At 35.5% G+C, this 26,382-nt stretch overlaps 2 protein-coding genes across 5 annotated transcripts in view; both read left to right on the top strand.

The window, feature by feature from the left end:
- The window catches only part of Fife (regulating synaptic membrane exocytosis protein fife), a 107,701-nt gene that overhangs the window by 55,308 nt on the left and 26,011 nt on the right, over positions 1-26,382 (top strand). For all 4 annotated transcript variants that reach the window (XM_028322055.1, XM_028321983.1, XM_028321908.1 and 1 more), the window contains exon 3: positions 14,979-15,199. In XM_028322055.1, the coding sequence (XP_028177856.1) occupies positions 15,164-15,199 (36 nt within the window). In that variant the 5' untranslated portion in view covers positions 14,979-15,163. The remainder of the gene's footprint in view (positions 1-14,978; positions 15,200-26,382) is intronic.
- Positions 7,343-9,821, top strand: TfIIA-L (transcription factor IIA L). Its single transcript, XM_028322156.1, has one exon. It carries the CDS (start codon positions 7,714-7,716, stop codon positions 8,704-8,706), a length of 993 nt encoding a protein of 330 aa, XP_028177957.1. The 5' UTR covers positions 7,343-7,713; the 3' UTR covers positions 8,707-9,821.

The following is a 26,382-nucleotide window of genomic DNA, read 5'->3' as shown; positions in this document are numbered from 1 at the left end:
ATCATTAGGCGCCCCGTAAAACGTCCCGTAACTAAAACGAAGTGTCTACTCTGCATCTAATTACTAATACAGGCGTTCAAAGGAATTAATTAAACTTATCTATATGCCACTCTTGTAATTTAAATGTTCTTTCACACAGGTGTAAGTTCAAACATTTTGTAAATTGCCGTACTTATGTTTATGATTATAATAAGTATTAAACAAGTAAGCAATTATTAACTATTGCTAGAACTGGCCATGTAGGTATATCAATTATAAAGTTAAGGGATTCCAGTTCCAATGGCGTACCCGGATCGATACGCGGTAGACCTGGTGCAAATGAAGTAAGCTCGAGGCAAGGGCTATTACGGCGATGTCTGAGGGTGTGGCATTAGTGAATGGATATTCGTATCCGTACGTCACCCGCATACTCACGCTATACGATGCCGGACGGGCGTCGGGCGGACTCATTAAACGCGCGCTGCCAACACGGCTGCTCCATTGTGTGGTCCCTCGCTGACGCGGCGTGAAGTTTCAACCTCTATCAGTGATGCCAGCCTAGAGATTTAGGTAGCCTAAACCTTTGAAAAGGACTTAATTCCCTAATCTATCTATATAAATAAAAATGAATTGATGTTCGTTAGTCTGATTAAAACTCGAGAACGGCTGTGCCGATTGAGCTGATTTTGGTTTTAAAATGTTTGTCGTAGTCCAGGGTAGGTCTAAACGGTGAGCAAATACGCGCGCGATATTGTTTTTCTGTGACAGACAAAATTCCACGCGGGCGAAGCCGCGGGCGAAAAGCTAGTTATTGGTAGAATTTAAAATATAAAAAATACTTATAGGAAAATACTGCTCTCTTGTTCGTTATCGTTACTAAACTAAAAGACTTGTTTTTTTTTTCAAAAGGACTCTAGCTTTAAAAGTTCAAGTTTACTTCTACATAGTTATTAATTAGGTAGGTACGCGAGTAATTTAGGACTTATAGGCTTAGGTAGAGACTCAGGTTAAATGAAAATGAAATTTAGTATGTATAGGCAATTTTAGGACAAAAATACATACTAGTTTAAGTTAGTCTACTAGTCTAAGATTGTTAATTTTGCTCTAACTTCATTAAGGTCTTAAAATAATGATACGAGAGCATCACTACACTACCGACATCAGCCACCCGGGCGCTGCCAGCGTTGTGTATTGTGCCAACAGTTTCAACTGACGTGCGGTTTGGTTTACCTAACTGTTATACTTACACAGAATATTATTATAAATGATTTGCTCGTGTATTTATAATAGCGTTAATGAATAAGCTTCTAAAATTAATCTTCTTCTCTACTTTGACTGTGTCGTAACACTGTTATCTACCAGACCATTAAATAATACTTACTTAAAAACTACGGCTTAATGTCTAGAATTAATGATGAAAGAAAACACCGTTAGTTTTTCTTTACCTACCTATCTAAGGTCTAAGCCATGAATTTAGGATTAAATGCCGTCAATTATAGGTTTCTGTAGACTAAAAACTTATTAATTGGAAAACTTCTTCTAGAAATATGAAGATGGAAAGATAACAGAAAGTTAATAGCTTATAATAAAATATTTATGCTACATTCTGTCTTGAGATCTGCATTTCGTTGCTAAAGTGCTCGTAGGCGTCATATTTTTGGTTGTTTCCCGTCGAAGGGTGGATTTAGTAGTGAAGAAAATCACATACGACGACTTTTTATTTTAATAGGGACTGGGGCGTAAAGATGAATGATGGGACTTACGCGGAGCTCCCCCGGGTCGGGCGCTCGGATCGCATCTGGAATACTGCGAAGTGATGAAACCGCGTGAGGGATATCTCTATGTGCGTATGTGTATCCGTCAACACCGCCATGATAAGGATTTCGTTTCATTACACTACGCTAATGTTAGCATTGTGTTATTTGTTGAAAACATACCTACTCGTACAGCTTAGGTACAAACACATAAATAGCACAGTTGTTCAATATTTGTTACCTAACCCAAAACCATTATGGTTATGCTTTAATGTAAGAAACAATATCAGAATATTTTACAAACAACAATCTCTCTACCTCTCCGCTCAAAATGCTCACGTAGCGCATTACATTTACAAGGTTTTTGTTATTATTATTGTGAAACTCTCCTTGAAATTGGTATTTTCATCTTACCACTTTATTTGGTAATGATTATAAGGTTTTGTCGTTGAAATAAAAGGAAACTAGGGTGACGGAACCAATCATGGACATGTTAAGCGCACTAAATTCGAATTTCGTTTAAAAAGGGGATGTTTTTTGACGATACAAAAGTGGTGATTTTTTTTTCGGCACTCAAATACATGAGGAACATTTAAACAAAACCAAATATCATGTATGTTTAATAGATAATTAATAAAAAATATATATATTGAAATTTACGAAATCACCATTGATGGACATCAAAAATCCAGTAATGGACACCCAGTCATGGACATGGACCCAATTATGAACATCCATTAATGGACACTTTTGTATTGAACACATGAATGAAACAAATAATGTCACAAATCAACTTTTATTACTACTATTTGAACTTTCAACATGATCAGTCTTCGATTTTCAAGTATCAGACTTTCAATCAACCATCTGGTGACAAAATGCGCTTCCGTCGGTACTAAATATCCGGCTGGGTTCATNTTGGTGCCATCTAAGACAAAACAAAGAACCCAATTATGGACAACTAAAAATACCCAGTTATGGACATCGTCCATCATTGGAAAATAAACAGCAATTACAAAATCAACTCAACCCAAATGTTTAGTGCATCAAATTAAATAATTTAATACAATAAACTAAAAAATAAATTAAAAACTTAAGCATGGACACTTGTCCATTACTGAATTTCATAAAATATCGAATCCAGTAATGAACAAACCCCAGAAAAAACTTATGGCTGTGATAAGACATTTTTAACTTAGCTCAATTTACTTGGTATTTATTATTATTCAGTGAAAATAACATCAAATCTCATTATAACACAACACAAGATAGCACCATGCACAAATATGTACTCACTTCCTTAACGTTTTCAATAGTAAAAACGGATTTTCATGACCACCGCGCGCAACGAGATTTCACTTCGCAGCTATCTTAAAACAAAGTGGCCGATTTTGGTGACGTGTGTCAATATGATAGCCCAAACGTCTGTTGATTGTGATTTTAGTGTTGCCAGTTCAAAATGTTGCGACAGTTGCTTAATAAATTCGATCAACGAAAAAAATGTCCATAATTGGTGCCGTGTCCATTACTGGTGCCGTCACCCTAGGTATAGTTATTAGATTAATCATATCATTAATAGGTTAATTAATTATGATCGTAACAACTAGAATACAATATTCATAATTGGACACTTGTAAGATTTTCCTAACTGTCCGTTACCTACTTACCTATACGACAAGCTCGGCAGCTGTAGTAGGTATTTCTGCTTAGCAGCAATAAAATTCAGGACAGTGATAAAATACAATTTATGCGTCCAATTAATAAATACCTACTTCAGTAATCGAGATAAGACTTAGGTACCTACCTACTTATAATAAAATTATTGTGTTTAACGAGGCGAATCATTATTTCGCGTTTTCCCTGAAGCAAAAATAATGAATACCTACCTAACAATCGGTATCTATTTGCATTAAGTATCACTTATTTATCAATTCAAATTACTGATTTACTTAATCCCAAGTAAATTAATTAATCTATTGTGTTAAAGTTAACATTTTAACAATACCTATCTTATTCCTCGACGTCAATTTAAGACCGAGATCAATCAAAAAGTAAATAAAATATTCTTTAATAAGTACTACGAGTAGTCTGTAAGTACTTCGTTACGTTAGTTGTTCACAAACACTGTTTTTACCAAAAGCGTAGATTAACAAACTTAACAATGATGAGTTCCTATTCAAGCTTTCACATCCACCTCTTTCAACCCCATAAAGTTTTCAAGAGAAATACTTATGTCCTTCCTTCTCGATCCCACCTACCGTAATAATAGGTACCGAATACCGAATTAGGTACCTAGCCTACTAATAGTTTAGTGTTTTTTTTATGAAACGTAGGTAATATACAAATGGACAAACAGAGTTACTTTTGCATTGAAATGTTAGTATGGGTTTAATTTAACATATCTTTTGTAAGGAATGAACCGACCTAAAATACTTAAAAGTGCTCTGACTATAAAATGAGTGAGACGTTCCATTTACAATTTCATTGTTCACAAAAAAGTTAGTTGGCTTTAAAGACAAAGAGCACATCGCAGAATAATGGTTCGCTCAGATATAAGAAGAATAATAAAATGACCGTTATAATTTCGTCCGCCGTGGAAAACCCGAATTTATTAAGGGTTTTTATACGTCATAATGAAATTCAAACGAATGAAAAATTTGTAACTGAAAAGGTTCCGTGTTACGGAAAGGATGCAAAGTCGATCTATCCTTTGGATAAAACAAACACGAATCCAAAGCCTTTTAGAGCTAGATAAGTTTGTGTGGGGTTACTGAGTACACAACGCGGAGGCCGAGCGTCCCAGGTGTGGCTCGAGCGACGCGGCACCCTCCGCAAAGCCACCCTGGATTCCTCGACATTACACGATCTACTTTCAGTTACCTTGAAAAAATGAAATATCGGGAATTCAGTCCATGTTGCGTATTTCAATAGGTACTACGCAAAGATCGTATCCTTCCAATGCTTACTTAAATTTAAGTTCTTGTAAAAAGTGTATTTACAAAGAAAACACATTTTACTTCAGGTAGGTACAACCAACTTGTGTTCAAGTTACCGTGCTAATTTAATTTAAGTACCTATCATCATCACATCACAAATGTTACCTACTAATTACCAACAAAAATTTCACACATTTTCGCTGTAACTTGCTAGACTGCCAGTGTAATTACACCGCACTTACCTAATAGAAATTTAAGCGAGCTATACATATTATAGCCCTAAGGCTAGCGATTATTTGTCCGGCGCATGAGTAGCTCCACTAGCCGCAAAGCAGCGCTGGCAAAGACTCAATGGGACTATAAAACGTATTCAGTACCCTGAGCACGAATAACTCTCGTAATCTAGAACCTAATCGGATTCCTTTTACAACCATAGAACTGGTGGTACTAGTAGCGGGTTTTGTTTTTCATAAAAAAAAATATTACAATCAGTGAATTTTGACAGAATATTAAACGTAGGTACAGCTGATTTTGACACTATTTTAATTTATATTAATTAACACGATTTGCTCATAAAATCCAAACTCCTTGCCTCTTTATCTTGTAGATTCAGTTTTCAGCCAAAAGTTTTGCTTCTTGTTATTTTGTGTAAGATTTATTATTCCATAAATAATTAAAATGTGATTTAGGCAGCATCATTATTATTATACTACCTACTTGTAATATTCCAAAATTGCGTGCGCCCTAATAGCAAAACACTTGGGCTTAAGTGTGGTGTAGAAATACGTTATGTAGGTACCTAGTAGGTACGGTACGCAATTTGACATTCATGAGCAAATCTGTCAGTCTTCGACAAGATTTTCAGTACCTAAGGGAAGATTATTCGTCCTGCCTCTAAATTAAAATAATTATTTATTATATTTTAAAGAAGAGAATCCTGGTTGTATCTCTTACTTTGTTTCTATCTTTTACTTTTTTCTTATAAAAAGTCATGGAACACAATTATCGGATCCCGGGGACTTGACAGCTTAGCTACTTATATCCGATTCCGCTCCGATTCCTCCACCACCAGCCTCCATAATTATAATCATAATAATTTTATTGTCAATGCTGTGTACAAAAGGTGGTAACATTATGTAATTTAGTGGTTTCAACAGTTATCCATTTCGGATATACAATATGATAAAAGAAAATTTAATTCTTTGATGGGATATCTAAACTGTTTGATTGTTTTTTACTATATTTTACTTTATTTTTTTATAATTTATAATAATTTACCTACTATAAACTACAATAAAAACAAGTGTTAGGCTTAATACTTAGTATCTATCTTTATTTAGTTCTTCCTTACACATACCTACATAACAATTTCATTCTAAAGTGGAATTGGTGGAATGTACAGTTTGTTCGTCCGCCAGGTGAGGTAGTGACATCCTGGCATCGATCGAGCGCAAATTCCCGTCAGTCCAGCGGGGCTCGCTGCATGTATTACATTCTAACAAACTTGAAGTCTGTGCGACCTTTGGTGATCGACAGGTTAACTTCGTACTTATTCCGATTATACTTGTAATATTGGTATTTTCTGTGAAAGTAAAACAATGGATTATGTGTGTTGTTTAAAATAAATTATTTGAATTAACGATGTTAATCAAATTACCGTTTGTTAGCCGTGCCCAGTGTAGTGTAGTTGTATATTTACTTAATAATTAACTTTTTTTAAAAATAAAACCGACTTCAAATGCGTGAACACAAAAAAAATCTAAAAATTAAAAATATTGCGTATAAAAAAGTTCATCCCCAATTTTCCACCCTTGGGGGTTGTTTTTTCTATTATTAAATTTAAATGGGACCACCCTTGAGGTATTACCTATACGCCGAAAAAAAATTTGTTCAAATCGGTTCATAATTGGCGGAGTTACCGCGTAACAAACATAGAAAAAAAAACATACGGGTCGAATCATAAAGTAAATATTCTTCCGAAGGAATATTAACTTTATGGGTCGAATTGAGAACCTCCTCCTTTTTTTTGAAGTCGGTTGAAAATAATAAAATTAATATTTTTAACCTTTACAGTTGTACTGAACTGAACCCTTTGTGCGCGAGTGCGACTCGCACTTGGCCGGTTTTTATTTATGGCTATCGTATTGGTATTGCCCCTTAGATTATTTTATTAATCTAAGTATTGCCCTGTGTCGCTCGCGAACGCAACAGAAAATAGGAACTTGAACCTTGAACTCAGTAGAGACCCAAGACATCTAAAAAAAAATCATATAAAATAGTAACTACAGGTAATTTACAAAACACGAACTAATAAAATTAAGTTGAGTGACCACTCTATAGTTGTTAAACTTCACGATTGCAAGTTATTTTTTCACGTTTAATTTGAATGTTGAGTAAAATGGAACGTAGAAAAATATTTTCTTTGATAAAACCATAGACAACTTAATGTTGCTAGCCGTAATAAAAAATATTGTAAATAAAAACAAATTTTAATTGTTGCGGAATATTTTTACGCGCAAAATAAGTTATTTTTGGTCTTTTAAAATCAATTTTCATTGAACGTACAGCGCAAACTCAATACGCGCGAGGCGGAATAAGCAGGCTATCGCCCACCAGTTGGAGTGGCGCTGATATCGCGCATGCGTCGTCTGCCTGTCAATTACTTACTGTGGTCTGTGACCAAAGACAATTTTTGTAATCTGGCAAAATCTTTTTTGTTTGTAGGTTATGTTATAAAATGGTAAATTGTCAAAATTTATGTTGAATATTTTCCTGGAATTTATTCATTGTTCTTAGACATGGAGTGGACGTGAAGTTGTCGTTCAGTGAATGAGAAGTGAGATCGCGAATAAGCGCAGATTATTTCCTACTAAATGGCTGTGTAATCTCGAGTGTCACTTGACATTGAATTGAAATGTGAACACGAAACTACGAAGTCAATACGCATTGCTCGTTTCCAAAGTTATCCGATACGCAAAATAGCGTACTGGACTTCAAAGAAATTTGTGTATCTGTTTGTCAAAAGAGTTTACCAAAAGCACAAAATGACTGGTACTATGAGTCAGTTATCAGTGTTGAAACTGTACAACACAGTAGTGGACGACGTGATAGCTGGCGTTCGAGACTGTTTCTTGGATGATGGTGTAGATGAACAGGTGCTTCAGGAACTAAAGCAACTATGGAAAACCAAATTACAAGCCAGCGGCGCGATGGACCCCCCGGCGCTAGAACCAACTATGCCTCCGCCGCCAGTGTTACAAAATTTCCAAAAAGCTAACGGAAGTAATATTATTCCTAAACGAAGCATCGACTCTCATATGGCCCAAGGCACAAGTCAGAACTCTGGTGTTGAACATGGTGCTCCATCCTCCAACATCGCTGGTACACATCCACATCACATACTCGATCCGAACAATAAAGTGCCCGTGCAGCTCACGCTACCCGCTCAGCCTGGAGTGCCAGGCTCGCAGCCTCGTTCCTTTACAATTCAAATACCAGCTTCGGCCCTCAACGGTAACAAGCTACATCAAGTACTCACAGGACCTATCATCAATGCAACTATTAGTTTGCCGCAAACACTAGCGGCCACTCTTCTGCAACAACATATAAACTCTGCGCTAGCCGGACAGCAAAACGAATTTGATGGTGGTGGGGGTGGTCGTAGTGGTGCTGCTCCGTTCTCATTAGACGGAGCCCTGGATTCATCAGATGATGAAGGATCCAATGTTGGGGATGGTTCAGAAGATGGTGCAGGTGACGATGACGAGGACGAGGAGTCTGCGGAGGAGCGGGCGGAGGAGGAGGAGGAGGAGCGCGACGAGAGCGGGGGCGCGGAGGAGGAGCCTCTCAACTCTGGTGACGACGTGTCAGATGAAGAACCCGGTGACATGTTTGACACTGATAATGTGGTTGTCTGCCAATATGACAAGATAACTCGTAGTCGTAACAAGTGGAAATTCTACCTAAAAGATGGCATTATGAATTTAGCTGGGAAAGACTATGTCTTTCAAAAAGCAAACGGCGACGCAGAGTGGTGAATATTTCTCAAAATGAAAGACCGATTGTGTGTATTTTTCTATCAATGGTGTAATTAATTTGTTATTACGTCTCTTGCCTGTTATTTAGAGTGTAATTAAAAGAGATTCATAAAGATGATGTTATCTTATATCTATGTTATTAATTACACCTGGTCCCCATTGACCAAATTTACATGTAGAGACGAATTATTATTGGTATGGAACACTGTGTGATTCAATTGTAATGGAACTCAAAATAGGCTTTAACAATATCTTTTACACAAAGAAATTGTTCATTTACTTTTATTTTTCAATTACGTAATTGTGTAATGCAAACAATTTTGCGATATCAGGTGCTACCTATTTAACTGCTGTGTTTTTTACAGAATTCACAAATATTAAATACACATTTTTAAGATAACTTTTTCTAGGTATTCGATGATTTTAGTCTTTGGTTTACAGATAAATTCAAACTCAAAGTATTAAATTAATTTTAAAAACAAAACAAGTAAAAACTCTAAATTGATGGATTTTATTTAACTTTCTTTGTATACAAAACAGCAATTTCATATGATAGCACCTAATACATAATACCATTGAAACATATTAGTAACAAAAATATTGTTTTGTAGTAACAAATATGAAACAATTTATGTTGTTGAATTTACCTGTGCTTTCCCTTATGGATAAAACTGCCTTTAATCAACATATGGATTGCTTCATCTAGAAAATTATTTACAATACCATACTTTGGTGATGGTTAAATATTGTAACCTTTGATATTAGATATAACAAATCATTGGGTATGTGTAATTGCTGTATGTATTGATGTGATTTGCTATTTTAGCTTCACTTAAGTTGATATTAAATGTATTATCTGACATTCACTATCCAATAATGGAACTACAAATAGAACCTTGTGCCATATGCCAAACCCCAAAAATAACTAAGAAATTTTGGAATGATAAGTTATCATGTTTAATTAATATGATCTATTCATTTATTCTGTGCCTATGATGTATGTTAACAGGATGAGTTAACACTTTATGATTCTTGCATATTCATACTACCCTATTGTAAGCTGAAGCATGAAACAAACTGTTATCTGTATAGTTACTTGGTGAAGCTGAATAGCATATAACAAAGTGTTGGTGATTGTCGTAAGTCTGAATCTGTCAAGACAATTTATTCTATTTTCCCGGTCCTTTTAAGATTTAATTTGCATCTACTTTAATTAATTTTGTTGCTGAAATATTTAGTTGTGTATGGAATATTTTCGTAGGTTTATCAGATTATTAATTGATTAATTATCATTCTTAGTATACAATTGATATAGATACCTATCTGTAATTTAATTGAAGCATTTTAGTTTTAAATAACATTCACAATCCTTTTTCATTTTAGCAAATCTGCTTATTACTATTTGACATAATTACTCCGAAGCAATGATATTAAAGAACTATAGATATGTTACGTTCATAGAAATTACGATTTGAATCCGTGCCGAGCTATTCCAAATTGCACACATTGACAAATGTAACTGATAAGTGAAACAAAAGATACGAAATAGCACGCAAATGAAAGAGATAGCTATAGTTTTAACGATTCTGCACTAACTAATCTATGTCCGCAGCGCACGCATCCTTATCGCTCTAACGTCAAAACAAGATCGCTTTCTCTTTCTTAACTTGAACATGGCGCATGGCGTCTTGATTGTTTGCATAAATAATTGAAAATATAAATACTAAATAATTTTGCATAATCACATGTGGTAAGAGATCCCTTGTATTTTGTTTACTTTAGAGTCATAATTGGTACACTTTCGAAACACACACGATGGCATTTTTTATTTATTTTGGTAAGAACAGGAACTTACGGTGTGGTACGCACGCGATTGCGCACGACGCAGGCCACACGAAGACTAAACTAAACACAAGACGTCCCAATTGGGACGTATTTGAGTATTCACAGCGCGAGCGCTTATAACATATCTGCTTTTGTTTTTATATAATATCATTGCTCCGAAGCAATTGGCAGCAGGAGCCTTGTTTAGTGTATTTTCGTCTTCTTATTTGCTCAAAAGCTAATTGTTGCTATTTAAATCTGTTTCTTCCGTCACTAAGTTATTAAAATATTGTGATATGAATACTTAGTAGTAATTATGTTTATTTGTAAAAAAAAAATTTCCAATATCTAAAATAAGGCATACCAACTATTTTTTTCTTTGATAAAACAACAGTAAATTATATTTAGCTACTTCTCAAATTTAAATGTAAGTTACATTATGTTTTGTTTTAATCACCTAAATAAAAAGTATGACGAAAATGGTAATAATAAATATGTTGCATTATGTTGTTTTTTAATAAAATAAATAATAGAAGGACATTTTGTTTTGTATACCACTACTCGACTGATGTTGCTGTACCTATTTCCAGACCTAGAAACTTCGTTAATTATAATCAGGTACACATTGTAGCTAACTAACAGTCAAGACAATAACATCTACACATTTCATATTAGTTTGAATGTTTCCACACAACCGATATAAACACTAATCCTTCGATTAGTCTTAAACTTTCCAATTAATCTAAGTTTAGCTCTAATACATACATATAGTTGGGAACTAAGTAGGGCAATCGAGTCAGTAAAAAAACGTTTTTCAGGGAATAATGCAATGGTAGATATTCGTTGACTCCGGTCTTGAACCGACTTGAAGTCAGTCTGACTTCCAGGCACATTTTCAATAAGTAGGTACATTTCAGATATACATATAGCAGTAGTGAGTAGCTACTTGTAATTATTAAGTACTTATTACACATTACAGTGCCGAGAATTTCTAGTCTATTTAAAAAACTATTTCTATTTGAACTACGAAGTGGCAATTACACTATCTAAGCTCAAATGCGTGTGATATTTTTGTCGATATGTTACGGTCAAAGTGATAAATGTGAAAATTATGAATAATCGCCGGTTATTATGAATAATTACCGCATGATTTGGTTAATGTGATTAATATGAGGTCGTTTATGTGTGTATAAAACTAAATAGGCGGCTTAGGGGTGGCCCAAGGGCCACCCCCGCCGCACCTTAACCTATTTTTCACTTTAAATCAAAACATGTTATAGGCATCATGGAAAAGTAATATTATGCAAGAAACATTCCAAACTCATTATGCCAAATTATATTAATATATGATATCAAAACGTTCAAAAGTTTGGCTGTACACGAGCACGTACACAAGATGTTGTTCTCTTTTAAGAAATTTGTTAGTACTTACTAAGGTTGAATTATTAAATAATCACTGTTAAATGTCATTAATTTATCACTTTTACCGCGACTGTCGGTAATTATTCATAATAACCGGTTATTATTAATAATTTTCAATTTATCACATTAACCGTAACAGATATACTAAAACAAAGAAACTCTTTGTGCAGGTATGTTTTGTGCAAGTAAAATGCATGGTATTGATTGATTTCAGCTGTGTTGTGCCGCGTACAAACGAAATTGAAATGAAGGAAACCGCAACTATCGGCGTAGAATTGCTGCCGTTTGAGGTCAGCCTAGAGCGGCTTAATTTATCCGCGAGCTCGCGTCCGCTTCGCCTCGTGTATAGGAAATACGACCCGGTTTGTTTCTACAGCTGCCATTCGCAGGTTTTCGATTTATAATTTTGTATTTATACACAAACATTCATTAAGCTTGTAAGCTTAGTGTAGTGATTAGTTAAACAACTTACAACGCGTACCTACGTGTAAAAGAAGACTACTATTTATTTTATACTATTCTGAACATATATTTTTAACCCGTTGCAGACATTTTAAGTACGTACCTACCTGCTTCTCCTTTCAAACAACTATACCTAGGTACCGCATTTATCAAGAAGAGATCTCTTTTGAGCAGTAAGCCCGCCTCTTTTTTCCTTCATTTATTATTTTTTTTGTATTTATTTACTACAATGACATATTTTATAATAAAACCAACCACCTAAAAATCGTCTCATAAAATTTAATTTTCTAAAAAAAATGCTGAAATCTACTAAAATCCAGTTTTTTTCTTCTTAATAATCTGTAATGAAAACGTATTATGTAAATGCTACCGTTCCGTAATAGGGTGTATTTTATTAAAATGTCATCTAAATCTAGGTGGATTGGCGACTGGAGATAGCGATCATCGATTTATCCGACGATGCAATCTTCCCAGGTAGCGGCAGGCGGACCGGCTCATTTCGGGCGACATACTTTACGTGCCACAGAAACCCAGCAGTTTATTATAGCATAGGTTAGCTGAAGCTAACCTTCCTCCAACTTGTTCTATGAATTTTCAATTTGCACCGTTTGCGGAAGCTTATACTAAGCTTTACATAATAGAGCAGATTGGAATTTTATCAGAGTTGCGAACTGTCACAGCAGTGCTGGAAATCCAGTTGCAAGTCGCAAGCTATCGTTTAGTTTATTTATTTATAACTTCTATTCAGAACTTACTTAAGTTAATAATACTAGTAGGTTAAAAGTTTTATCATAGTTTAGAAAGTAGGAATATGAATGCAAGTTAAAAATGATAAAATAGGTAGCTGCGTTTAATAGTTTTATTTAAAAAAAATACTCGTGAAACTGTTAACGTTTTTAGTTGGGTTTTTAATTATTTATTATTTAAATAAGTAATATGTTTGTGGCGACGCCACTACAAACTAGTGACCAACAGATGGCGCTGTCACTACTACACTATGGCACACTCCGCCGCTCATACAAACCTGCATCGCGGTGACGGAGTTTTAGATCCTGCCAAGTATATATAGACAAACCAAGATGGTGTAAATTGGATCTTGGTCCCCGAGCATAACACCCGCTCGGAAGGAAGCACTAACATCTAGCTTCCTTATTGTGGTTGAGCATCATATCCCACATGTTGTTAATGTATTTCCAATAATTAACTTTTGCATTTACTCATTGCGGTCAAAGGATTCAAACCCGCACCCGTAGGTTTTGTCTGAATCGCAAAATACTAGACCGCAAAATTCACTTAGTAGTACCTATGTATAGGTAGTAGAACTAACAGTGGCTTAGTGCTACACACTTTGTGATAAGTAGTAAGTACTTACTACAACGCGTGTGGCACGTTAGTAGCGTCTTACTACAGTTACAGCACCAACATAAAAAGTGTAAATGCCTATTTTATAGCCTTAGCTCTCTCGATGACAAGCAATGTAGGTACAGACCGTCGACCGTGGTACGAATTTTGAAGGGTAGGCATTTGTATGACTTGTAAAATACATGTTCACTCATTTAATACATAGGGTATTTTTTGTGACAACTGTAGGTATCGTTCGTTCGTTCGTTTCAGCCGAAAGACGTCCTGGACAAAGGCCACTTGATTTTAGCGATTCTGCGGGCTATGTCAGTCACTCTGGTTTTTCTACGGATCTCCTCATTTCTGATTCGATCACGCAGGGAAACTCCGAGCATAGCACGCTCCATCGCTCTTTGGGTGACCTTGAGCCTTCTTATGAGGCCCATAGTACCTAAGCGACAACGTCTCAGATCCGTATACCATCACTGGCAACACACACTGCTCAAAGACTTGACTAGGTATCATTCCTCCAGAACTCAAAATCTATGCCGACATAAATCAATTAAGATAAATATTGTACACTTTGAAATATGTTTACAGTGGATTTACCAGCAGGCTGAATAGGCTAAAGCCTAGAGCGGCAAATTTTAAGGGGCGGCAGATTTATTCAGAATCAAAATATATTCCAAACGTATACATTATAGGCTTTATTCATATCTTACCTTACATAATTATACAAAAACAATAACCCCCATATGCATGCACCTTTAGGAGGATAGGCATTTACTACGAGTATAGGCCCAGTAATCTCTTTTGTAGTTTAGTCTCGTATCTCCTTCACTTTATTAAATATCTCGAATAACATCACAACCTCTATTAAAAATGAGGTCACGTCCTAGCTTCTTTAATCTTTGTGCAATGGCACCTCATAAGCTACAATTACGCATCCTTTCAACCCTCTACGCTCCACAAAATGTAATTAGGAGTAGGCAGATAGGTAAGTGATCTACAGAAGACGAAGCTCTATGAACAAACTGGGACCTGTTGAACACTTATATCGTCCTCGCCCGTTCATTCGGTCTCGGCGGTGCTCCGGGGCGGTCGGCTTTGAGGTACCACGTACTTTAGTCTACACGACATACAGCTATTTTTAGCCTTTGCCTCCAAGCTCAATCGCGATGTCTTAATTATACAACTTAATCAATGTTTTTCGTTTGTTTCAGGTCCGTAACGGCGCGTGTGTAAAATCAGTGCAGTCGCGGTTTCAAAAACATAAGTGCTAGTTTAGTGTGCAAATGTCGTGTTTCGGAGGCAGCGTGTTGATTCCGGACTGATCCGCGGCGGAGAGCGGTAGTGTGCGGTGCAGTGATGTGAGTGCAAGTGCAGCGGACACAGACAAAGCGCCACCATGCTGCCTACAAATGTGATGTCCTTCATGAAAAAGGTAAGTCCTCTTTAATAGAGCCCGTGTGGTCTATTACTGTGTAAGTTATAGCTATGTTATTAAGTATTACCTAGTTATTGCAAGCAATGTTAAAAAGGAATACCAATTAGTAGTAGGTACTTAGGTATATCTCAAATATATCTGAAGTTGTAAATTTTCTTCCCGTACTTTAAATCGACGCGCACTTTACAACTTTAGAATCCTTTCTACGTTATTTGGGTAGCTACATTTGTTTTTAATAGTGTATACCTGCAGACACATTAAAACACTTTCACAGGTAGGCCCTGAAGACCACTCAAGTCAAAAATAAAGATGTACAAACGTCTAAATGGAGACAACACGAAAAGCTTTTTAAACCTTTTGAGACCCAACAGGCACAAAGAGATTGCCAACGAAGAAAGAAATTTTAGATTCGTTTCAAAAATGTTTCTTACGAATTAAATATTTAGATGTAGTCTTTCTGAATTGAAGATATTTGCGTAGAACTGCTACGAGTTCGAAACCAACACACTATTTGCAGATTGTATAGAATAGAATAGAATAGAATAATTGTTTATTTGTAAGGTCATTGAAAAAAGTAAAAACTATTATTTCTAGTAACTTTTAATTGTCATGGTAACTGTTTAAAATAACACACCCTTGCTCCCCAAAAGTACAAACAAATGTGAAATTATTGCCAAAATTTTAAGGAAATAGAATACGGAGAAGTAGTAGTGAATTGTTACCTACCAACTACCATTCAAGTTTGAGGTGATCCATGACTACTTAATACTAAATTCATTTTTACTGACTTAGCTATAAATCAAAGCGAGCACTGAGCTTTCAATTGTTGCTTCTTTTTCTTATATTAGTTATTTTATTATGTTCGTAACCAGCGAAAGGAAAGGAATGTGTGTTGACACAATGAAGAGGTTGGACGTGGGGTGAGCTGCCATGATTTTATTGCTATTACGTCGTAATTAAAATTCCTTGTGGTTGACGCCGCTCTCAAATGAAATTTTAGCGCTACATAAAACATTCATTTTCTCTTCTTTACAAATTCAAAGTGTCCAATGAAATGGTTCTTATCTGACGTAAAATAGTACCTTCTTATATTTGTAATTTGGTTAAAAAAAAGTCATATTCTAAGAATAAATTGCTTTATTTATTAATCTCATTAGGCCTAAAAAGTCTAAAATCTGACTTAAAGAACTCAATGTATTGCTAACGATATTTTTAATTACCACTGTTTCGGCTTCCATTAACACGACTGAATATCCCACAGATCTATAACATCAGCTGGCCTGCCAATTTGTCGTACTCACTATTGATTTCCAGGCTACCCGACTGCCATCAAAGCAATGCTCATTGCACGGTACAGCCGCAAACAGACGAGTTAATAGCGCCACGAGAGCTTTGCCAGAGCCCATTGTGTGCTCTTTCTAGATTAGCTTCATTAAACTATAAAATAAGTTTACACCCTCAGAACGACATTATTTATAGAAGCATAGTTTTACAAAAATATTAACGAAAATATCACATTATTTGAGACATGTGTATTAAACGAAAACCTACATTATTCCCGTTATTCCATATCCAACGTTCTTTATTATGCTTAGGCCTGATTTTTCAATAGCTGGATAACTTTTAACTGAAGAATAAGTTTGGCATATTGACAGTTTTAGTATGGGAAATAAGTCAAAATGACAGTTCTATTCTTCAGTTAAAACTTAACCAACGATTGAAAAATCAGCCCTTAAAATAGCAAGCCCCAAAATATTTTAGCACAAAGCATTATTTGATCCATTGTGCTATTTCGAGGTAAGCTCGTACCTACTTAACTATGTTGTATGGAATGGTATTTGCGAATGTCGAATATTACCGCCTATAGCTTTGGTTAGGTAGGGAGTTGGACTTGCCACATATGTATAGTACCTATACTCATGTGTAAGGTATGGTAGATGTGGTATTAAGGACGATATTTATAGAAATTAAAGCTTGTTTAGAACATTGAATTGTTTACATTGACCTGACAGCACACAAAAGTAAATATAGGTTCGTTCTTCGAAGGTCAGAACAGGTATCTATCTCTGAAAGGTCATCTCATGACATTTCATGAATAGAGTAGAGCTTTTTATCGTAGTCTCATCATATTACATGTAAGGGGAAAACAGCTACGGATAATTTTCCTCTTACAAGAATCCGTCACAGAGTGTGACGTCACCTTATACGCAAGCCAGTGAGGCAGCGAGGCTTCCTGCTGATGAATTAACGCTCCGCTAAGCGGAAAAGTCTGTCTTCACCTGCAACTATATTCGCGGCAACTCCTTTGTACAAGTTGCTTTAATATCACACAAAGATGCATTTAATGAGAATAACATTTATGCAGATTCCGTTCGTATTAACAAATTGTTGACTTTCATTGAATACTACACGATAAATCTGAGTAATTACGAGCAATCGTCAGGAATAAAACGCTAATAATATTTAACAACAATAAACGGCATGAAAATGAAACCCGCGATATGAATTATAGGGAGAAGTGAAACGTACATCAAGCGAGTATCAGCTTAATAATTACGAACAATTTGGATCGGATGCTTAGATTAGACCCGTTCACGGTGATTTTCAACGATAACAGTGATGTTTATTGGTAATGGAGATCGTTAAGAATTCGAATTACACAAAAATCCTATCTGATGGTTGGGATTTGGGGAATTTCCATCCAAATTGCAAAATTAAATACATAATTTAGATAGAAGTAGCTCGATATCATCGTTTACGTACATTTGAATTCTCCCCTTCACACTCGTACGTTCAGCGTCGTAGTCGGACGGAACGATAGCTCGTAGCGGTTTCACCTGCTACGAGAACTACGAGGCTTCGTAGCAACTCATACTACGAGTTACGGCTATACAACGCTGCCGCTGTCTATTTATTGTCTATACTTAAATTATAATAAATCTGTAGAGAGGTCAATTCTGTACATGAAATATATTTTCAAAGTAACTATCAGGGGGTAATGAGTGATCGATACTGATGCCAAAAATGCAATCAGTAAATTTTTTGTCTGTCTGTCTGTCTGTATGTTCCTTATAGAAACAAAAACTACTCGATTTTAACGAAACTTGGTACAATTATTCTTATTCTCTCTCGGGCAGGTTATAGTAGTTTTTGTTTCTATAAGGAATTCCTAAGTATACACTTAGGAATTCCCACGGGAACAGGAATTAGCGGGAAAATCCTTTTGTATGAAAAATCTAAACCGCTTAAGTTAGACGCTTGAAATTTGGCATGCAGGTACCTTAGTAAACTTAATGCTTAGTTACAACAGGATATTGCAAAATTGCTACGGGAACGGGAGTTAGCGGAAAAAACATTTGTATGAAAAAATCTAAACCGTGTAAGATAGATGAAGGGGGTAAAACGGGATCCACGCGTACGAAGTCGCGGGCGGCCGCTAGTATAATGAATAAGTTTAATGTTTTAGTTGGTATTAGTCAACTTTAAATACGATCGATTTACGAACCATTTACCATTACATCATTTTGCTAACGAAAATTTTTATGGGAATTTGTGGGACATCCTTATGTTCATTTAAGTCTATGGGGATACCTTATACAAAAATCTTTTTTCAATTGATTTTAACATGAAAATCATGACTATTTTGCATATTCTAGATCCAATAATACCGCACGCATATTAAGTATTAAAAAAACTAAATAGAAACATCTGACCTGTGCATATACAAATTTTGTCGCAACATATCTGAATATAGTCTTTGAAAACGAGAAATGGTGTGGAGCAAGAGAAAATCGAGTGCTTGGTCCAGTGAAAAGCTGCTCCGCTGCGGGCTCTATTAGCACAGTGGCTGTATAAAGGTGCAGCTTTATCAAAGCGCGCATATTAAAGCTACGGTTTTCAACTTTCACAAAATTCACTTCCAGATAAGTATACGCTTTTTTTTCTTTAGCTGATGGAAATGGTTTATTTTTAATAGCTGTCCAAATGGCAATCAAATAATATTCGTGATACCAAAAATAACTGAACAAAAAATGTCTGAGAATTGTAGTTGTATTTAGACTTTACTTAGACTGTTTATTCTTAAACTTAGTCTTAGAAATGTTAAAAGAAAATTGAAGCTATTACAAAGTCTTTCGTGTAAGCACTGCAAAGATGGCTAAAGTAAAGCTGTAGAAATAGAAATGCCGTTGTAATTTATCCGACTAAAATGAATCATCGAGCAAAAATGTTTACTCTGAGCTTTAAGAACTTTTTAAAACCAATTTCACTTCGTTCCTCGGCACCGAGAGAAAACAAAGGACTCGAAATGAACGGAACGCTTGCTAAATAAATGTTTCATGGGTATTTCTTTTTTTTTTGAGCGGCAATTTCATGTAAGGTGAGACCTGCGCCTTCGACAAAAAAGCATTTAAATAAGCGAAATCATTTTATTTCATTTCCAACTCTTTGTTTTCAACTTTATTAATAGAATATTTTATGATGGAGAACTTTTTCCCCTTTCCTGATTAGAATTTTAAAATACCAACAAGCCTGGTTCATAAAGATTAGCCAGCTTGATTAAAGTTTTACTTCAATACTTAGAAACGAATGATACTTTATCTTATTTTGTCCACAAGATGTGCGTGACAAGGTGACATACACAAAAAACACCGAAGCACGAACTTGGCGCGACTTGTAGTCGATAACCGAAGATCGATGAACGATTATACTCAAATTAGAGATGTTTTTCAAACGTAGATATTTAACCTGTTGTAGGTGCTCTAACTGGCTCTACCCGCCTTATCCGGACCACCCCACAAACTAAAAGTGGAAATACTTAAAAATAACGATATAAGTTCACTTACCTACCTCCGAAAGTGCCAAGAACACGCATTAAAACTTTCTGGTGACAGAAATCGGTACCATACTTTATTAATTATACCTATGGGCTTAATTCCATACTTGATAAAGTTATTGCGCATAATTTCTTTTACCAAAATGATAATATTTCCTAAAATTGGCTTCGTTAAAGAAAAAGGTGACTTATTAAATGGTCGTCCCGTCAGCTGGATTGCCTTTGGCTATATTGATCATTTATGAACCATCGTTAGTGTTTAAATCGTCATCAAACAAGATTATCATGATATTAAGCGGCCGTTATAGTGGATAAACTCACAATCCACGTGACCCAGTTGCCTCTCGTCGCCGTAATTGATATTTTAACCCTCATCAAATGAAACTTCTCACTGACATGTAGAGACATTCTACAGCAATTTAACGCTTGTTTTAATAAAACTTAGCTACGAAATCGTAAGCTACTTTGTTAATATACATAAACAAACAAACATAGCTGGGCACCGTTAATCAAATAGTTAACTTCGTTAATCGTTAAACCGTTACTAAAAAAATTAACTTCGTTAAACGTTAAAACGTTATATTTCGGAAGATTTAACGCAAGTTAACGTTAATCGTTAATCCGTTAACAGGTGATAATAAAACGAAAAAAATAATTGTATGCAAGGTTCAAATAATTTTGAAGGCTTGTATCGCGCATGGAATTTATTCCTCTTTTATGTTTGCGCTACCAGCTTCCGAAATTATTTGAACCTTGCATAAGTACAATTATTTTTTTGTTTTAGGACAACTGCATTTCAGAATAAAAGCTTGTTTTCAGCTCAATCGGTTGAGGGAATTCTTATATTCAGTTGCAAGATTTGTCCCATACATACTCACAAGTGAAGTCAATATAAAGCTTGTAAATAAATAAAAAAATAGCATTTTTTATATCGTTGGCATCGTTGCGTTAGTGATCTGGTTACAAAAACTGTTGTTTTGGGTTCTGAAAGTTCTGGAAGCCCGAGCGTAGTTGTCAGAACGCGTTTTTCTAGCGTTTTTCAGCGTGCCTGCTGTATCTTTTTGGTAAATAGTAGGTACTGGATTAACGATTAACGGACTTAGGATAATTTAACGGAAGTTAACGAGTCCGTTAACATTTTTAAAAGTTAACTTCAAAGTTAATCCGTTAATAGAAATGTTAACTTCGTTAATTAACGATTAACGGATTAACGAGTTAATGCCCAGCTATGCAAACAAACCTTTGAAAATAAGTTCAAAATTGACTTTCACGATAATATTAATAACTGTGCCTATTTCAGAGCTAAACCCAAATGCAATTTCGTGTTTTTTCTCTTTAAAAATAGTTTCATAATAGATCGACATCGAATGGCACTTAAAGCCATCGAAGGTTAAATGATTGACTATTGGGTCAGCCGGATTCTACGCTAAAAATATATTCAAGAACATTAATAAATAGACATTATAATGCCTTTAAGATACTTATCAATAGTGAAATTGATAAGTAGTGGGGTCTGTGGGTCCTATTTGTAACTTTGGTATCCATAAATAGAATCTTCCCACGCAGCACGAACTGCGCGCCGCTTCTCGCCCAGCGCAACATCGGCGCACCACGAGCATTAATTTGCAAGTTTTGTTATAAACTCCAAATATAATTTACGTTTGGGGCCCATTTCGAAGCTATATACAATTTCATAGATGTTATGAACTTGAATAATACTTTTAAAAAATTGTAAAGGTTAAGCTGTAAATAAAAATATAGGTGTATATCTGTTATTGTATTCGTTTTAAATACGATATTGTTCTTTCACGTCTGCGAATAAAATGGTCGCGTATAAATAAATACGGCTTTGTCACTCATACGATACCTACGTGTATACTCTCGTTTCCACGGAGCAGAAAATTGGGTCGCCATGTAACTGGTTGTTGATCAACGTATTGTTTCATGTTTTATATTATGTCATTGAAACATAAAAGAATAGGTATGTAATAACTCGGTTGAGGCTTCAAGCTTTGCAAAGACAACATAAAAGATCAATTACATATAAATTGATATTTTAAGTCTTTAATTTACTTCAAAGCATCTAAATCCTTGCATTTTTTTAAATAGTCGTTCGATTATAGAGGTTATCACATCTATGTTTTCCATTATATAAAAACTCTATAGAACCATGATATCTCCTCTTGTGTGAATCTAATATGTTTATTGAAGAAGTATTATTATAACTACCTTAGTGTCAAAGTGGAGTATTTGATTCTTCTGATGGCACAGATTCCGACAAATTATACTCCTCATAATAAACCGGCGTGCACGAGTATTGATTCGGTTTCGGCTCGTTCTCGTGCCGTTTCCGAGTAAATTAATATTAATTCTGCTAGTCTACAGTCATACGGTATACTTATCTCATTGTCTCCTCGGAATCGGATGATTTTATTGCAACTGGCTGACTTATTAATAGATACTTACTTATTATAGAGCTAGCTATCATGCGAATGCAAAAAGTTAAACTGAATCCCCCTTATTACAAAAAAGTTAAACCTGGGACGAACACTGGCTTAAAACGACATTTCCTTGCTAAATATCAATTTAAACCAGAGTTCAACCAGAGTCTAACTTTTTGTAATAGGGGGGAATTCGTCTAAGGGGGCGTCCATTAATTACGTGAGGCGTTTAGGGGAGGGAGGGGGTCAAGAAAAACCTCACCAAATCTCACGTAGGGGAGAGGGGGGTCTCAACAAATAACACGTAATTTTTTTCAGCAAGAAAAAGCGTCAAATTGTCAGAAAACTGGGTTATTTTTAATTAAAAAATAAATAATTTTAAGATGATAATGATAATTTTTTTTTTTATTCTGAGTCGTCTAAACAATATAAAAATTAGAAGAAACGATTTTTTTATAATTAAATCCTAATCGAAGCTAACCCTTACATTGCAAATATGTATTTAAAGAAATCTCACGTGAGATTGTGGGGAGGGGGAGGGGGTCTAGAAAAATCTCACCAAATCTCACCAAGGGGGGCGGGGGGGTTGAAAAATTGCCAAAATTGTCTCACGTAATTAATGGACGCCCCCTAATGACATCGTTAAGATATCGTACGCTGTTTTTATAGATAAAGGAGAAGAGTTTCTTCACGCTTGGTGTTAAAAATGGTATTACCGTTTTCAATAAAGTAAAGTGGTGTGGTATTTTATATTTGCGTGTCCAGATTCAATACAATTTAATAGTCTCCGGCCACCGACAGCTCCGCCAAAGCGTTATTGCGTCCGGTATACACAAGCTGTAGAATTATGTATATACTCGCCGGATGTTATACTTAAACACTGGTACGTTACAGCTCAGCTAAGTTGCATTTTTTAGAAAACGATAGAAAACAGAAGAAAACAGGTGTTTTAAGCTCAGAAAATACCTGAGTATTTAATGTAATAAATGTCGAGGAATAAGAGTATGGATATTTACCCTCAACTAAGATCAGATTGAAACATTATAATAGGTGGAAATTTTAATGATTATACTTTTTTATACATATACTAACCCACCGCATTGACAATCTTACAATCTTACTAATATAGGTACTTAACTTATGTCTGCTTAAGTAATACTTTTACAATAAATAATAATTCAGACATGGTACCTATTTTATTATTTATTATATTATCCAAAGATCTTTCAATGAATATCAATTAAGAACACCCCATCAAAAACCATGTTGACACTTTGTCAGTGTACTTTACTGACTGTGCAATAAATTTACCTCATTTGGAAGCATCCTAAACTCGGAAAGGTAAACAAACGCGCAGTCCGTAATTAATTCCGTTCATTCTCAACTTTTACCGGAACTTTTTCAATTTGCATCATCGCACAGTGTGCAGCGGTGAATATTTATGCAGTCCTCGACACAATTCTCTAATTTACGTTAAAATACTAAGTAACTACATTTTGGGAACTTGCTATAATTTTACGAGCTTTATGCTCTGATTATACATACATAGTTACGTTAATATGAGACGTCGCATTATGTACCATTATTTTTTATTTTACAGTTTTCTTTTAATTTATTCATCTAATTACAACTTCATTGTTTTATTATTGAATACGAGTAGGTATATTAAATGGCCAAACTTCCTAAGTACCTAATTTCGACGAGTTCGCAAATGTTAGCCATAAAAGCGTCAGGCTTTCACAGCCTAGCAAATTTTTAGTGATTTATCATTCTCAAAACAAACGAATGTTTTGAAAAGAGAAACGGTTAAAAATGTGTGCGTATATTTCTCAGTAATACCCTCATTACTGACATAGGATATTCGAGGTTATTTCCATGCTTAATACTAGGGCGTTAAGGGTTTAGATGGGAAGATATAGCTGAGGCGGCGTATCCGAGTGAAATTATGCGTTTGAGGCGTGTGGTCGGCGCCGGCAGATGAAAGGCTTACCGACGTTATGGCTTCCCCGCCCCGCTATAAAGGATTACGCCGGGAATTTTTGTCTGGTATAAAGAATACCTAATGTTAAATACCGAGGAAAATACGACCAGTATTCCTTTGGAAACCAACCATCATTAGGGAGCAGCTACGATGATGTTATGAAATCTTATATTAGGTACAGGATGTGTTATGTGCTCAGCTCATTATCATATTATTCCTTTCTCACATTATCATAAACCTACGTTATGTTTAAGTTTTGTAATATAGACAAACATAGTACTTAGTACATTGATGAAGAAAAACAAAGAAAATCGTCGCAGGTTCATAACAGTCGAATGTTTTGCTGGAAAACCCAAATGTTTTATTCGCTCTGCAACAAAAGCTTGCTTAAACCAAATATAGCTGCGTCCATTGTTATGAGAGCACGTGTTCCGCGTGTAGTCGTACACAATGTGGCGTGCGCCCGCGGCCGGCGTCAAACAAAACATCCAATTTCACATAGAAGGCCTCTCAAACACAGGCTAAAGATTTGCCTTTAGGTACAGTAGCGGCATAAAAGAAAATACGCACTGGAATTGCCTATAAACTTATAAGACCGTAAAGTTACAAGTGAAAGTCATACTCGTATGTAGAGGCCGACCTTAAGGGTAACACATTGTTTTTATTAGTCCTAATTTTATTTTCACGCCACCTGTTCGACAATGAATGGCCTATTATAAGATAATGCATACCTAGCCTAAAGGAATTATTTATTAAAGGAAGGTTTTATAATCCCTCGTGGTAAGATAATTATATGGTTTTGTTACGAGTCGGTTCACCACGATAGTCCAGGGGACGAATCCACGTTCCTCGGATCCGATTCCTAAATTACGTAAGTGTCATGGTTGTCCCAGTCAATTTAGCTTCTTCCTATAATATTCTTAGCCATCCTTGAGTCGGATTTCTTACTATTTTAGTTTCCTACGTGACTAGTTTGTGGGTCTAGAAGGCCCCGCGATAGTAAGATATTTATGGCCAATACTTATCTACCCACAATCAGAGGGTATCATGAAAATACAAAAGATATGACATTGATACTTCTTAGCATGTTTATATATTCTTGGTAACACATAGCCGAATCTACAAGTTATAATCTTTTCAATAGAGTTATTAAGAGCTAATATTCACATTATGAAAGCTTATTATTCTAGCTGATATTCTATTATAATTGAACTTGAATAAAATAATACATAATTTCCTCTATTGTGAATGGCTGCAGAGGACACTCGACAGTCTTCAATGAAAGCCTTCGCAAATTGCTGCCTGAGCAAGCCACGCTATAAAGGCGAGTTCAGGCGCTCCGTGTAATACGGTCCGAGTAATTGGGTTGGCAGTGCACGGATCATGTCAAACCTTAAGTTTATTGTAAGCGGTCGCAGCGTCAGCCCGCCTCTGTTATGTCGCGTGAGCTCTAGGGCGTGAGGAGGCGGATTAAAGTAGACTCAGCCATTCGGACCTCTGCTGATTTAGATTTATTCGAATGTAGTTCCGGCCGGCCGCGCTCAAACTACCTTAATGTGATTTCTGAAGGGCGCCCCGTAAGTCTCGGATGAAAACCTCCGCCAAGCAGTAAATCTCTGAAATTAGTTTTTCTCTTTGTGTATTCGACACCTTTTCTTTATTTGTACATGTCTCATTTAATTTCTTTTTTGTACATCAAAAATTAAAGCTAAGTGTAAAAGTGTTTTTTTAAAGCACATAAATGAGTTTTTTATGAGTTTTATAAGCTTCATCATATTCTAAGTTGCTTAACATAATGTATAGGTTTTCACAAAGTAAATCCAATTTATGCAAGCATCTTTCAAATATAAGTATCAATTTATTACTTCTAGTCTTTATTTTACGTTATTTTTTTTACTTTTTATTTCAACAAATGCACTGTCAC

This window comes from Ostrinia furnacalis, unplaced genomic scaffold (assembly GCF_004193835.3).
Source record: "Ostrinia furnacalis isolate ACB-3 unplaced genomic scaffold, ASM419383v2 OfSCF0069, whole genome shotgun sequence".
NCBI lineage: Eukaryota > Metazoa > Arthropoda > Insecta > Lepidoptera > Crambidae > Ostrinia > Ostrinia furnacalis.
Note: the sequence above shows the minus strand (reverse complement) of the source record. Positions and strands in the feature narration are given on the sequence as shown.